This window comes from Gekko japonicus, unplaced genomic scaffold, assembly GCF_001447785.1.
Source record: "Gekko japonicus isolate JY-2015 unplaced genomic scaffold, Gekko_japonicus_V1.1 scaffold1831, whole genome shotgun sequence".
Lineage (NCBI taxonomy): Eukaryota > Metazoa > Chordata > Lepidosauria > Squamata > Gekkonidae > Gekko > Gekko japonicus.
Window position 1 is genome coordinate 210,438 of NW_015177067.1, and position 14,022 is coordinate 224,459.

A 14,022-nucleotide genomic window follows, 5' to 3' on the forward strand; every position below is an offset into this window, starting at 1 on the left:
CCCCTCCCCACAACAGACACCCTGTGAGGTGGGTGGGGCTGAGAGAACTCTGACAGAAACGGCTCTTTTTCAAGGACAGCTGTGCCAGAGCTTGTGACTGACCCAAGGTCACATCAGCAGGTGCAAGTGGAGGAGTGGGGAATCAAACCCGGTTCTCCCAGATTAGAGTTCACACACTTAACCACTACACCAAACTGGCTCTGAAACCTCAGAGCAATGGAAATCAATTTGGACATCTTTCACGTGTACGTTGGTAAAATACCAATCTTTAAAACTCATCACTAGATGGTATTGCACACCACAAAAACTTAGCTATGTTAACAAATAGCCCATTCTGTTGGAAGAAATGTGGTTCTATAGGTAGGGTGGCCAAACTTGCTTAACGTAGCAGCCGCATAGAATAAACGTCAGACGTTTGAGAGCCTCAAAATACGAACAAATATTACACACACGTTTCTATTGAAAAATATGCAAATTTGCTTTTTATTAACATTAAATGAGACTCCCAAAAATATAAACAAGTACTGATAATGATATTTATTTATCCAATGATATTTATTTGCTTGCTAATAATATTTGTCTAAGAGAAAGAAAGAGAGAGAGAAAGAGCAGTGGAAAGAAAGTATGAAAGAGGTGGAAAGAAAAAGAGAAAGAGAGAGAGATACAAAAAAAGCAAACAGATGAGGGAGGGGAGGAACAAAGGAAGGAAGAGTGAAAGAAAGTGGAAAGAAAGCAAATATATGGAGGGAGGGAGGGAGTGGTGGAAAGGCAGCAACTTTAAAGGCATCTTCCAAGCCCCCACACCCCCATGCTGGCTGGCTTGGTTTGGAGAAGGGATTGAAAGAGACAAATGCCTTCTCCAAGCCGGCTGGGGGGGAGGCTTTGAGAATGCATTTAAAGTTAAAGTTGCTTTCTTTCCCTGCTCCCCCCCACCTCAAGCCTACCCAGGGAGGGGAACACTGGCTGGGGAAGGGAAGACCGATCAGGGAGGCATGCCTCGTCTTTGCTTCCCCAACAACCCAGCTGGGAGCCGCACGATACACGTGAAAGAGCCACATGTGGCTCCCGAGCCGCAGTTTAGCCACCTCTGTTCAACAGGTTCGTATCTCAACTGCTGGATGAGTTGGGTTTACAGCAATAAGTTTTGGGAGAATGTGACTGAATAAATCGAATTCATTACAGGATACAGAGTTCCCTTCACTCCAAAAGCGGTGTTGTTCGGAAAACAAACAGAAATCTGATTGCAACATTGCTATCTGTGGCAAAACTGGCCATAGCCACCAAGTGGGAAGATGAGGCAGCCCCTTCTCTGGATCTTTGGTACCTAAAAATTTGGGAACAGACAGTCACGGGGAAAAGAACTGCCTGTATTAACAGTTCCAGTACAGAAGATAGCTTAACAGATTAGGTAGGACTATGGCTCTGCAGAGGTTTCAGGCGGAGGTCTTTCACATCACCTCCTACCAGGGTCCAACATACCTGAGGGACCGCCTTTCCCCGTATATACCCCAGAGAGCACTACGGTCGGGGGCGCAACATCGACTGGTTATTCCAAGCCCCAAAGACGCCAGACTCGCGGTTACTAGAGCCAGGGTCTTCTCAGTGGTGGCTCCTTACTGGTGGAACGAGCTCCCGGAGGAGATCAGTGACCTGCGGGATCTTGTGCAGTTCTGCAGGGCCTGCAAGACAGAGCTCTTCCGCCAGGCTTTCATCTAAGGAGCTGCCCACATTACCATCAATGACCACTATTAATATCTGTGGTGGAGGCTGGCTGCAGTGAGATCGAGCCAAACCGCCAAGGAGCCTGTAATTGCCTGAGCCGGCATGACGTGTTACGCCATCTTGGTTAATAGTCACTGAGTGCACTTTCATCGGAAATCGTTGATTGCTTAAATGTTTTAACAGTGTTAAATGTTTTAAGTTTTAAATGTTTTGACTGTATATGAACCTTGGCATACTGTGCCGGGCAATGTGAGCCGCCCTGAGCCCGCGTGCGGGGAGGGCAGGTTATAAATACAACAAATAAATAAATACCTGACCAGTTAAACTGGAGATGCCGGGGGTTGAACCTGGGTCCTTCTGCATGCCGAGCAGAGGCTCTACCACTGAGCCACAGCCCCTCTTTACAGCTCTCCAGGGTCTCAGGCAGAGAAAGGTCTTTCACATCACCTCCTGCCTGGTCCTTTTTAACTGGAGATGCCGGGGATTGAACCTGGGACCTTCTGCCTGCCAAGCAGAGGCTCTTCCACTGAGCCACGGCCCCTCTTTATAGCTCTCCAGGGTCTCAGGCGGAGGTCTTTCACATCACCTGCTGCTTGGTCCTTTTCACTGGAGATGCCGGGGATTGAACCTGGGACCTTCTGCATACCAAGCGGATGCTCTAGCACTGAGCCACGAGCCCCCTGCCTTCTGGCCCGCTCCACTAAAACAAATCTTATTTACATCCCATTCTTAAAGGTTCCCAGGTAGATTAGAATCCTGTTAGATATAGCTACTTCCAAGTCTGTTTTACTGTGCAACATCAAGCCGTTTCCCCTGTGAAGCCAGATACCAGGTGTGTGAGCTACGTGCCGTCAAAGTTACTTCCAAGTTATGGCGACCCTAGGAATGACCTCCAAAACTTCCTGTCATTAACAGCCTCACTCCGTTCTTGCAAACTGAAGGCGGCGGCTTCCTTTACTGGTTCGATCCAGGACCTCTTGTGGACTTGGTTCCTGAGCTGGAAACCGGCTTGCTCATGGCCATGTGGCATACACCTGGTGGCTGGCTCAATTCATTCAGGAAGTATAAGTCTCGGCCCACTTTCCCTCTTTACCTGCTTGTATTTGCTAGCAGACATATCGGCACACAAGTTCACCAGTCCAGAAGAATCTACAAAGACCACCTGGAAAGCTCTGTGGAAGTCAGTCAAGGTAGGCTAGAGGAGAAGAAGAAGAAGAAGAGGTTGAATTTATACCCCGCCCTTCACTCGGAGTGCCTTACAATCTTGTTCCCTTCCTCTCCCCACAACAGACACCCTGTGAGCACTGTTCCCTCTAAACTGAGTTAGTGTGAGCTAGCTCACGGTTTTTTAGCCTCCAGATCACACATTTTTGTCTTAGCTCAGGAAGAATGGCTCCAGAGCAAATGAATTTATGCAGTAGCCAAATTGCTCGCTCATAAGTTTAGTGCCAGTAGCTCACAAAGTGGAATTTTTGCTCACAAGACTCCACAGCTTAGAGGGAACATTGCCTGTGAGGTAGGTGGGGCTGAGAGAGCTCTGAATGAACTGCTGCTGAGAGAACAGCTCTGAGAGAGCTGTGACCTACCCAAGGACAACCAGCTGGCTGCATGTGGAGGAGTAGAGAGTCAAGCCCGGTTCTCCGGATTACAAGCCCGCTGCTTCTAACCAGTACACAGTAGTGGCAGGAGGAGGAAGAGGAGGAGGAGGAGATTAGATTTATACCCCGCCCTTCACTACCCGAAGAAGTCTCTGCATGATTTACAATCTCCTTTCCCTTCCCCTCCCCAAAACAGACACTCTGTGAGGTAGGTGGGGCTGAGAGAGCTCTCTCGAGAACTGCCCTTGAGAGAACAGCTCTGAAAGGACTTGTGACTGACCCAAAGTCACACCAGCCGCTGCATGTGGAGGCGCGGGAAATCAAACCCGGTTCTCCAGATTAGAGTCCGCCGCTCCTTAGCACTACACCAAACTGGAAGAACACACTGCTTAGATCAGGAGTCCCCAAACTTTTTGAGCCTGTCGGCACCTCTGGAATTCTGAAACAGGGCAGTGGGCACAGCCACAAAATGGCCACCGTGGGAGGTGGGAGCAAGTACAAAATGGCTGCCGCAGAGCTACACACAAGAAGCCCAAGCGCAGAGTACACGATAAGTAATTTTAAAAAATACAGCAAGAATGAAGAAGAAGAATGAAGAATGGGAGACAGTAAAAACCGACACTGCGTTGGCAGCTGCTGTGGGGAAAATGTTATTTTAATCTGCCTGACCAATCAGATTTCCACTGGCCAGTCAGAAGTCCTGAAAACTAGGATCAAGAACCTGAAAAGGTAAGTCAAACTGAGTAGAGGGCCAACAGTTAAAACTTAATTTATAAAAAAACATGTAAAAATACATGTATTTATTTGTAAAGAATTCTAAAACATACAGGGGCCCAATCACACCTCATGTAAAAATTCCAAAACCATATATACACACAAGGGCCAATGGACTTGACCTGACGCGTTTTGGCCTGTTAGGTAGGGCCTTCTTCAGAGGTCGAATACAATGAGGAACAAACATAATACAATACAATTATACAGCAGAGATACAAAATATACCAGAAAGGAATTATTCCAGAGTGGAATTACTAGGCATAGGATGGAAGTACAAATGAGGCCCTCCCAAGATCCAATCATATGCCGAATGCTATTTCCCTGATAATAACTTCTGGTCCAGAAGGTGCCTTTCAACATGGCCATAGGGGGCAGCGGCTTCCAATCTGCTGGCCCGAATCCCCAACCAACCAATTTGCCCAACTCTTCACCCAATAGGACAGGCCAAAATACGATTTCCCTTTGGACAACCCCAGTGCTGGCACAGAAAGATCCCTTTCCCACACCAGGTGGACAAGCCAGGCCTCGGTTCCCTGCAGAAAGCGACCTGCCCTAGACGGATTTAGGGTCGCCACTTGACGCGATCGCCTCGAGCACGCCAATGGAGAAGATGAAGATAGCCAAAGCTCCTAAGACAATCCCCATTCCTTGCCTTCACCCGGAAGCCCAAGTCACGCAAAAAGCGCTGTCTTACCAGTGAGCCGTCTCCATCCTTCGAGAGGCTGATTCCAGAGGTAGTAAGATCCGTAGAGGCTGAGAAGAGGGGAAGAAAATAAAACCACCCCTAAGCTCTCCAGTTTTATTTACAACATCGATATCCCACCTTTCCTCGAGGTTCGAGGAGGATTCTCGAGGAGCCACTCTGAGACTCCTTCGGGTAGTGAAGGGCGGGGTATAAATCCAACTCTTCTTCTTCAAGCAGATGCTCTACCACAGACCCAGGACTTCCATGCCTATTGGTCGCATGGCCCTGGGTGCCCCCGTCTGTCTGTAGCAAACCTAACCCCAGATCCCACAAAGGACTCCGAGGCCCATGGGCTACAGGTACTTACTGTGGCAACCGTTTGGACATAATCCTCACCATGGAAAAAGTGAGAAACGAATCTGTCAGAGTTGCAAAGGAGGAGGAGACGGCCCTTTAAATATGTGGGTCCCCCCCTCTACAATGAGGGGAAACGATAAGATTTGGAGATGGGGGGGGGGGTTAGCTAACACTTCTTCCCATTCCTCAAGCAGCTCGTGAGACTTCAGAATGCCCCAGTGAGCACGTGAAGAGAGAAGAGGGGAAGAGATTGGATTTATACCCCGCCCTTCACTACCCGAAGGAGTCTCAGAGCGGCTTACAAACTCCTTTCCCTTCCCCTCCCCACAACAGACACCCTGTGAGGTAGGTGGGGCCGAGAGAGCTCTTTTGAGAACTGGTCGGCCACTGTGTGAGAAGCGATGCGGGACGAGATGCACCACTGGTCTGATCCAGCAGGGCTCTTCTTATGCAGTGCAGGTGAGAGAACTGTAGTTTTGCATGCTTCCCCTTACAAGGAACAGTCTATGCCCAATATTCCTTGGAGTCAAGAGCCTGGATGGCAGCTTTCAAACTGAGACGCAAAGTCCTTTAATCAGCACTAAATACCCAAGGTGGCCTTCTATGTTTGATAAAGGAGGACAACCACAAAAGTAGCTGGGAAAGGTATCTAGATGCTAGACTTGAATTATTGGGCATTCCCTCCAACACTATGGAATAATTTGACTTATCAGGAAGCCCTAAAGCAGACCAGAATGAAGGTGATTAATCCTGATCGGGCTAGTCCTTTAGCTCGAGCAAGACGTGTATGTTCCGCTCTTGCCTTGGGTATTCCTCCTCCGGAATATACTAGATCTCGAAAAATACCTAGTTATAGACGTGTTTTCACTCTTGCTAGGCTTAACTCTTTTCCCACTGCTGAGATAACAGGTCTCTTTTCTAAAGTCCCATACTTGGATCGCTTTTGTAACTGTGAGACTGGAGCTGTGGAAACGCTTGGCCATCTTCTATTATTATGCCATCAGTGGTCGACTCCTAGATCGATTTGGATCACTCCAGTTCTTACCAAACACCGGTTACCTACTGAACTCTGGGTGGTCCCCTATCTTTTGGCAGATACTAATCCTGAAACCAAGGGAAAGGAGTTTGTAAGCCGCTCTGAGACTCCTTTGGGTAGTGAAGGGCGGGGTATAAATCCAATCTCTTCTCTTCTTCTTTTACCTCCCAGGGTGTCTGTTGTGGGGAGGGGAAGGAGTTTGTAAGCCGCTCTGAGACACCTTTGGGTAGTTAAGGGCGGGGTATAAATCCAATCTCTTCTTCTTCTTCTTTTACCTCACAGGGTGTCTGTTGTGGGGAGGGGAAGGAGAAGGAGTTTGTAAGCCGCTCTGAGACACCTTTGGGTAGTGAAGGGCGGGGTATAAGTCCAATCTCTTCTTCTTCTTCTTCTATTAATGACTTCTGTTTTCAAATTTTAGATCTTTTAGATTTGATTACTTCGACTGTAAACCTTTATTGTAAAGTGCGTATTGTGAGGCCAATGTTGTATATTCATCTTTTATAATTGAGCTTAAGACCTTTGGTCATAGAAGCTAATAAACGTAAGTAAGTAAGTAAGAAACAGTCTAGAACACCAGCACTACAAAGATGCTACCTTCTAGCCTGTGGGGGATTCCTTCCAAAAGGAAAGGACTCTACCTGCGGTGGTACGTTTCAGGAAGGACTACTTGGAATCTGCCTAAGAGGCAGCTCAGCTGTAGGAAAGGGAGTAACTCAGATCCGCTTACCCAAGAACTGGAGGACATTTCTCAGCACCTGGTAGCCGCTCATCACTTTGTTGATCTGGTGCCTGGACAACAGGTACGCCACCAGCATGGACGCCAGGAAGCCGTTGAAACATCCGAAACCCTGGGAAAGGGGACATTCGTTAGGAGAGGGCTCCTCCTCTGCTATTGGTTTGCCCAGCACTCACTGCCAAATTTTTCACATTCTTTGCACACACAAAAAAAGAAAGGAAAACTCTAAGGAATTATAAGGAAAGGGATTGAGAATAAAATGGCTGGTACTGTAATGTCCCAATATACATACATACATACAATTTCAATTTCTATACCGCTCCATCCCGAAGGCTCTGAGCGGTTTACAAGGGCATATTACACTTCCTAACTAGGGCCACACAATGTATATAGGGGAAGGTGAGTGCCTACCAGGCACCCCGCCGGCTTGTTGTTGCTCTCTCCTTCTTGCGGCTTCCTTATGGTGGGTTCTGTCTTGGTGCGGCTCCGCAGCGGCTCCTTCCAGGGTAGTTCCCACAATCCGCGACTGTGCAATGACTGCTGCATTAGCCTCTGTCCGATTGGCTCCGGCCATGCTGATCCTCCAGATCCCGACTTTACCCCTGGTTCAAGGCTATTTACAATAACCGTTAAAACCATTTCCAGTTCCAACCAAAACTAGAACAGAAAACCCCAAATCTCTCTCTCCCTCCTCCCCTTCAAAGGTGCCTGCCATTCAACCCCCCCTGGTAAGCAGGCAGGTGGAGCCTCCCGAAGGTCACCACGTTGGGGGTCCTTCTCACCTCTTCAGGGACCCAATCCCAAGGAGCTGGAGCCACATGGGAAAAGGCCCAGGGCCTAGACAAGAACATGAGAGAAGCCATGTTGGATCAGGCCAGTGGCCCATCCAGTCCAACACTCTGTGTCACACAGTGGCCAAAACCCAGATGCCATCATCGGGGTTGGAGCCCCTTCCCTACGAGGAAAGGCTGAAGAGTCTGGGACTTTTCAGTTCAGAAAAGATACGACTAAGAGGGGACATGAGAGACGTTTAAAAATTATCGCAAAGGGTAGAGAGAGTCGAGAAAGAGAAATTTTCCTCCCTCTCCCAAAAGACTAGAACTCGAGGGCATCTAACCAAGCTGATGGGCAGTAGGTTCAGGACGGACAAAAAGAAATACCAGCTTTACACAGAGAGCGAAGAAAATGTGTAATACAGAGCATCCCTTGCCCCAGAACGAGAGTTCCTATCTATACCTTGTGGCTAAGAGCCACTGATGGACCTCTGCTCCGTAGGCTTATCCAATCCCCTCTTGAAGTTGTCTATGCTTGTAGCCGCCACCACCTCTTGAAGCTGTCCATGCTTGTAGCCGCCACCACCTCCTGTGGCAGTGAATTCCACGTTTTCATGACTCTTTGGGTGAAGAAGGACTTCCTTTTGTCTGTTCTAACCCGACTGCTCATTCATTTCATTTTAGTGCCCACGAGTTCTTGTCTTGTGAGAAAGGGAGAGGAGGACTCCTTTCTCGACCTTCTCTACCCCATGCATAATTTTGAAAACCATTCTCATGCCAGGCCACCCTCAGTAGTGGGACGGCCAGCAGATGGCTGCTGGAGGATCACAGTCGGCACACAGAGACATAGAGAAGGAAATGGTTGGCAAAGGGGAAAGGCCTGAATCGATGCGGTGGCACAGAGGATTTATCCTCTGGTTAACATAGTAACATCTGAGCTGAACAGGCTTGCTGTCAGTTCTAGCCCCGCGCTGGTGTGAGCTGCCAGCCTTGTCCCCAGCTCGCCGTCCACCCAGCGGTTCGAAAGCTTCGCCGAGTAGGTAAAATGGGTACCACTCCTTAGAGAGGGTGGGCACACTGAATCCCCCCCCCCTCGTGGCGCGGAGCGCGGCACAGAGGATTTATCCTCTGGTTAACATAGTAACATCTGAGCTGAACAGGCTTGCTGTCAGTTCTAGCCCCGCGCTGGTGTGAGCTGCCAGCCTTGTCCCCAGCTCACCGTCTACCCAGCAGTTCGAAAGCTTCAGCAAGTAGATAAAATGGGTACCACTCCTTAGAGAGGGTGGGCACACCGAACCCCCCCCCCTCGGGGGGCGGAGCGGTGTTAGACGGCCAACGGAAGTCCAGTTCGCATGATGGAAAGCCTAGAGAGATCGCCTCGGCGTGAAGATAAAGCCTGTAATGGGCCGTCCGGCCAGGCGATGGCAGTGTGGCGCTACAACTCAAGGAGTCTGGAGAAAGCTGACGCCATCAAACTCGGCCGAGGGAAGATGCCGCTCCGGATCACGTCTCATCTGCATCTGAACGAAACCCTCGTCGGCTGTGAATGTGTGCAATCTAAGATGTATATATGTTGTCCTCCCTTACCCCACATTGCACTTAGTCCCTCGCGAAAAATGAGTAACTGTAAATCGCTCAGAGCCAGCAAGCTCTGCAGGATTGAGCGATCAATAAATTGAAAGATTGAAAGGTGCTCCCTCTCAGATGTGGAGTCTTGTGAGCAAAAAATTCTGCTTTGTGAGCTCCTGGCATTAAAGCCGCGAGGAGGCGATTTGGCTGCTGCCTAAATCAGTTTGCTCTGGAACCATCCCTTCCTGAGCTGAGACAAAAATGTTTGTGTATGTTATGTGGAAAATGTAATAAAACCCTGCCCCTTTGGGGGCAATTTTTTTAAAAATGTGTGAGCCGGAGGCTAGAAAACTCCGAGCTAGCTCACACTGACTCAGCTTAGAGGGAACACTGGCCTCAATTAGGGAAGGGAGGCGAAACAGTCCCTTCTCCCTTCTCCCCCTGTTCCTCCCCCCCCCCCCCCGTTTCAAACAGTGTTCCTAAAAGTGCGATTTGCCCCGTCAAAACAGACAGACCTCTCTTCACCGGTCTGGGGCACCTGCAGAATCCACCTCCATTTTAACCCAAACCAGCCTCTTGAATCGTGACTCAGAAGATACCAGGAAGCCGGAGCAGATGCTGCAGCACAGAAGCTCTCCTAGCGAGGCCCGTAGCTACAGTGGGGCATTTGGGGGCCTGGCCCCCTCAATTCCAGCCAAGGCCCCCTTACTTCCATACAGCCCCTAGCCCCACCCCCTGGCTCTCTGGGCCGCCTGGAGGACTCCCAACTCTCCGGGCCGCCTGGAGGACTCCCCATCGCCACCCCGTACCCAAACACGGCTTGCTTCCCCACGTAGGCGAGCAAGTGCGAATGCCGCGAAACTGAGTTTTTTCTATTTTATTTTTCTATTGTTTATTTTGTGACGTCAGTGCCTCCCCTGAGTTATTTAAAGCCCCCCTTTTACAAAATCCTGGCTACAGCCCTGCTCCTAGCCGGATCTCGACTTCCATCCCCGGGCAGAGACTGCCCACCTCCCCGGGGCTGGCGAGTGAGGGTGGCCCGGGCCCCCGGCTTCTCCCAGAAGGCCCCCCCCTACCTTCTCCAGCTCCCGCTGGCGCAGCCAGACTTTGAGGAGGGCCACTCCGTCCCGCATGCCCGGGAAGTCGCTGGCTGACCCCGAGAGGAACTGAAGGTGGGCCTCCATCGCCAGGTCCCACAGAATGGAGTTGTTGTAGTGGGGGGTGGGCGGCTCAGCTTCGCCTGGGGAAGGAAACAGCAAGAAGGCAAGCTCAGTTCTACCGCAACCCTAGTGACCAATGCTCCCTCTAAGCTGTGGAGTCTTGTGAGCAAAAATTCTACTTTGTGAGCGACTGGCATGAAAGTTGTGAGCGAGCGATTGGGCTGCTGCATAAACTGGTTTGCTCTGGAGCCCTCCTTCCTGAGCGAAGACAAAAATGTGTGAGCCGGAGGCTAAAAAACTGTGAGCTAGCTCACACTATAACTCAGCTTAGAGGGAACACTGCTAGTCACCCTCGGGGGGGGGGGGGGAAGTCAAAGCAGCCTTAGAAGGTGAAGGTTTCCCCTTGCTCGAAACCTAGTCGAATCCAACTCTAGGGGGCAGTGCTCATCTCCGTTTCCAAGCCGATGAGCCAGCGCTGTCCGAAGACATTTCTGTGGTCATGTGGCCGGCGTGACTAAACCCTGAGGCATACAGAATGCTGTTACCTTCCCACTGAAGTGGTACCTATTTATCTCCTTGCAGTTTCTTGCTTTCGAACTGCTAGGTTGGCAGGAACTGGGGCCCAGAGACGGGAGCTCGCTCCGTCACGTGGCACTCGGGTCTCGAACTGCCGAACTACCGACCTTCCGGTCTGCAGCTCGGCGGCTTAACCTCTGAGCCACCGCGGCCCTTGCCTTAGAAGGAGGGTGGGATAAGAACACAGCAGTTACAAGAGCTGAGCTTTAGGGACCATGTTTTGGGGACCGGTCTGGCTGCCCTAACCCGCCCCCCTCCCCACGCGTGCCAGCCAAATCCCAAAACATCTCCCAGGCCCGGCCAAAGCGCTCTCCCCTCCAAAGACTCTTCTGAGCGTACCTGCCGTAGGCGCGCCTTTCTCCGTGAACCAGGCAGTGCGGACATTGTTCTTGCCCGGATACAGACGACAGGGCTTGAAGAGGCCCTGGGGAGGGCAGGCGTACAGGCGGACCGTCACCGTCTTGGCGTCTTTCCCTGGAGGAAGGGGGAAGGGACCCGGGTGAGCTGCCAACAGCCATCGAGGCCAAGCAAACGTCTCCTCCAACACCACCTTTCAAATGAATCAAATTGCTTCAACTTTCCTCATTTCTCCCCCCCCTCAACACTTTGAGCCTCAGGCTCAAAGACTTCAGCCTCTATTCTTCACCTGTCTCTAGTACCGAAGCTGACAGAACCACACACACACACAGATCATGACAACCATGTGGCGTAGTAGTTAAGAGTGGGGGACTCTAATCTGGAGAAAACTGGGTTTGATTCCCCACTCCACGTTAAGTTTGCTGGGTGACCTTGGGCCAGTCACAGTTCTCCCTGAGCCCCACCTACCTCACAAGGTGCCCACTAAGGGGAGATGAAGGGAAGGCAATTGTAAGCCACTCTGAGACTCCTTAAGGTACAGAAAGTAAAGGAGGGGACAGAAAACAAAGCAGCCTTAGAAGGTAAAAGGTAAAGGTAACGGTTTCCCTTGCTCGAAAGCCAGTCGAGTCCGACTCTAGGGATACGGTGCTCATCTCCGTTTCCAAGCCGAAGAGCCAGCGCTGTCCAAAGAAGTTTCCGTGGTCATGTGGCTGATGTGACTAGATGCTGAGGTGCATGGAAGTGGTACCTGTTTATCTACTTGTAATTTCTTGCTTTCGAACTGCTGGGTTGGCAGGAGCTGGGGCCAGAGACGGGAGCTCACTCCGTCATGCGGCACTCGGGTCTCGAACTGCTGAACTACCAACCTTGTTTTATCTACACATCTACATTAATTGCAGGTCCTAATTGTAAATTATGAATTATCTTAATGGCAAAACCTGCATTATTGTAGACCTACGGGTTGGTCCCTGCCCTCAGCCTACAATGTGGGGAAGGTGGGATACAAGTCTAACAAAACAAACAAACAAACAGATTGTCTCTTTTTGATGGATCTGTGTTTCTCCTTCCTTTGGGGCTTGAGGCAGGAAATTCCCCCTTCCTTCCTTATTAGCCACTGCGGCTACTATGAAGCATAAATATCTTGCCAGCAAGAGCACCCTTCTGGGTTTCTGAGGATGTCTGAAAACTCTGGGGTCTACCAAAGTTTGGAAATCTGGGCTTAGGTCTTTAAAGAGGGATTGGTTTAGTAACATTAAGGTCAGGTATAAGTTATTAACATTAGGTAAAGGTTTCCCTTGCTCCAAAGCCAGTCAAATCCGACTAGGGGTGCGGTGCTCATCTCCGTTTCCAAGCCGAAGAGCCGGCGCTGTCCGAAGACGTCTCCGTGGTCATGTGGCCGGCGTGACTAGACGCCAGACGCCAGGGCGCACGGAACGCTGTTACCTTCCCACCGAAGTGGTACCTATTTATCGACTTGCAATTTCTTGCTTTCGAACTGCTCGGTTGGCAGGAGCTGGGGCCAGAGACGGGAGCTCACTCCGTCACGCGGCACTCGGGTCTCGAACTGCCGAACTACCGACCTTCCGGTCAGCAGTTCAATGTCTCAACCTCTGAGCCACCGCGGCCCCTTTTAAGGTAGAGAAAAGCAGGGTATAAAAACCTACTCTTCTTCTTCAAGTAGTCTGTAGACATCACTGCTGCTACAGTACACAGTCACACAGAATTTACAGTCCCCCTGCTAAAATTTCAACACCACAACTCCCCGAACGATTGCTTCTACCCTGTTTCCCCGAAAATAAGACCTACCCCAAAAATAAGCCCTAGCAGTATTTCTATGCATTTGTGATATAAGCCCTAGTGTGTCTTCTTGAGAAAAAAATAAATATATCACAGTGTCTTATTTTTGGGAAAACACGGTATTAATGCAAGCGAAAACTGCAATGAACCCCTCCAGCCCTGGCATCATGCCATGGCTAGTTTGTTTGTCACCTTCTTTCCTGGACGCCGTGCAGCACGAAACAGCTATCCTTTCAAGGAATGCACAAGAAGTACACATCACAGGGTTTTGTAACAAGCAAGAACCGTTCCCTCACCCTGGGGCTGCAGCAGGACCACCGGCTTGAGATGGTTGCCATTGGCGTAGGCAAACATCACGCTCCCAAAGAGCGGCTCCTTGGCCAGGTGGTGGGCAACATGGGCCAGGTAGAGGGCTCTCTTTCGGTGGTAGCGCTGGTTGAGGTTGTCCTTGTCTTGGAAAATTGCCTGAGAAGGGAGAGGAGAAAAGATAGCCGAAAAAAACATGAAGCATTTGTTTGTGTGTGTGTGTGTGTGTGTGTGTTAACTGCCGTCAAGACACTTCCAATTAATCAACGTAAGAACATAAGAGAAGCCATGCTGGATCAAGCCAATGACTACCGAGCATCACTGCCCCAGATAGGGTGTTCCATCTCTCCTTTGTCGCTAACGGCCACTGATGGACCTCTGCTCCATATAGGAACGTCAGAAAAGCCCTGTTGGATCAGGCCAATGACCCATTCAGTCCCACACTCTGTGTCACACAGTGGCCAAAACCCAGGTGCCTTCAGGAGGTCCATCAGTGGAGCCAAAACTCCAGAAGCCCTCCCACTGTTGACCCCCCCCCCCCCAAACCCCCAAAAAAAAAAAACAACACACCCCACA

At 50.2% G+C, this 14,022-nt stretch overlaps 1 protein-coding gene across 1 annotated transcript in view; it reads right to left on the minus strand.

Annotated features, from left to right (window-relative positions):
* NOL6 (nucleolar protein 6) overlaps nucleotides 1-14,022 on the minus strand; it is an 86,238-nt gene that overhangs the window by 63,671 nt on the left and 8,545 nt on the right. Inside the window, exons 5-10 of the mRNA XM_015428186.1 lie at nucleotides 13,437-13,605; nucleotides 11,326-11,460; nucleotides 10,327-10,490; nucleotides 6,900-7,020; nucleotides 4,789-4,847; nucleotides 2,816-2,917 (exon numbers count right to left, since the gene is read on the minus strand). Of these exons, the coding sequence (XP_015283672.1) occupies nucleotides 2,816-2,917; nucleotides 4,789-4,847; nucleotides 6,900-7,020; nucleotides 10,327-10,490; nucleotides 11,326-11,460; nucleotides 13,437-13,605 (750 nt within the window). The remainder of the gene's footprint in view (nucleotides 1-2,815; nucleotides 2,918-4,788; nucleotides 4,848-6,899; nucleotides 7,021-10,326; nucleotides 10,491-11,325; nucleotides 11,461-13,436; nucleotides 13,606-14,022) is intronic.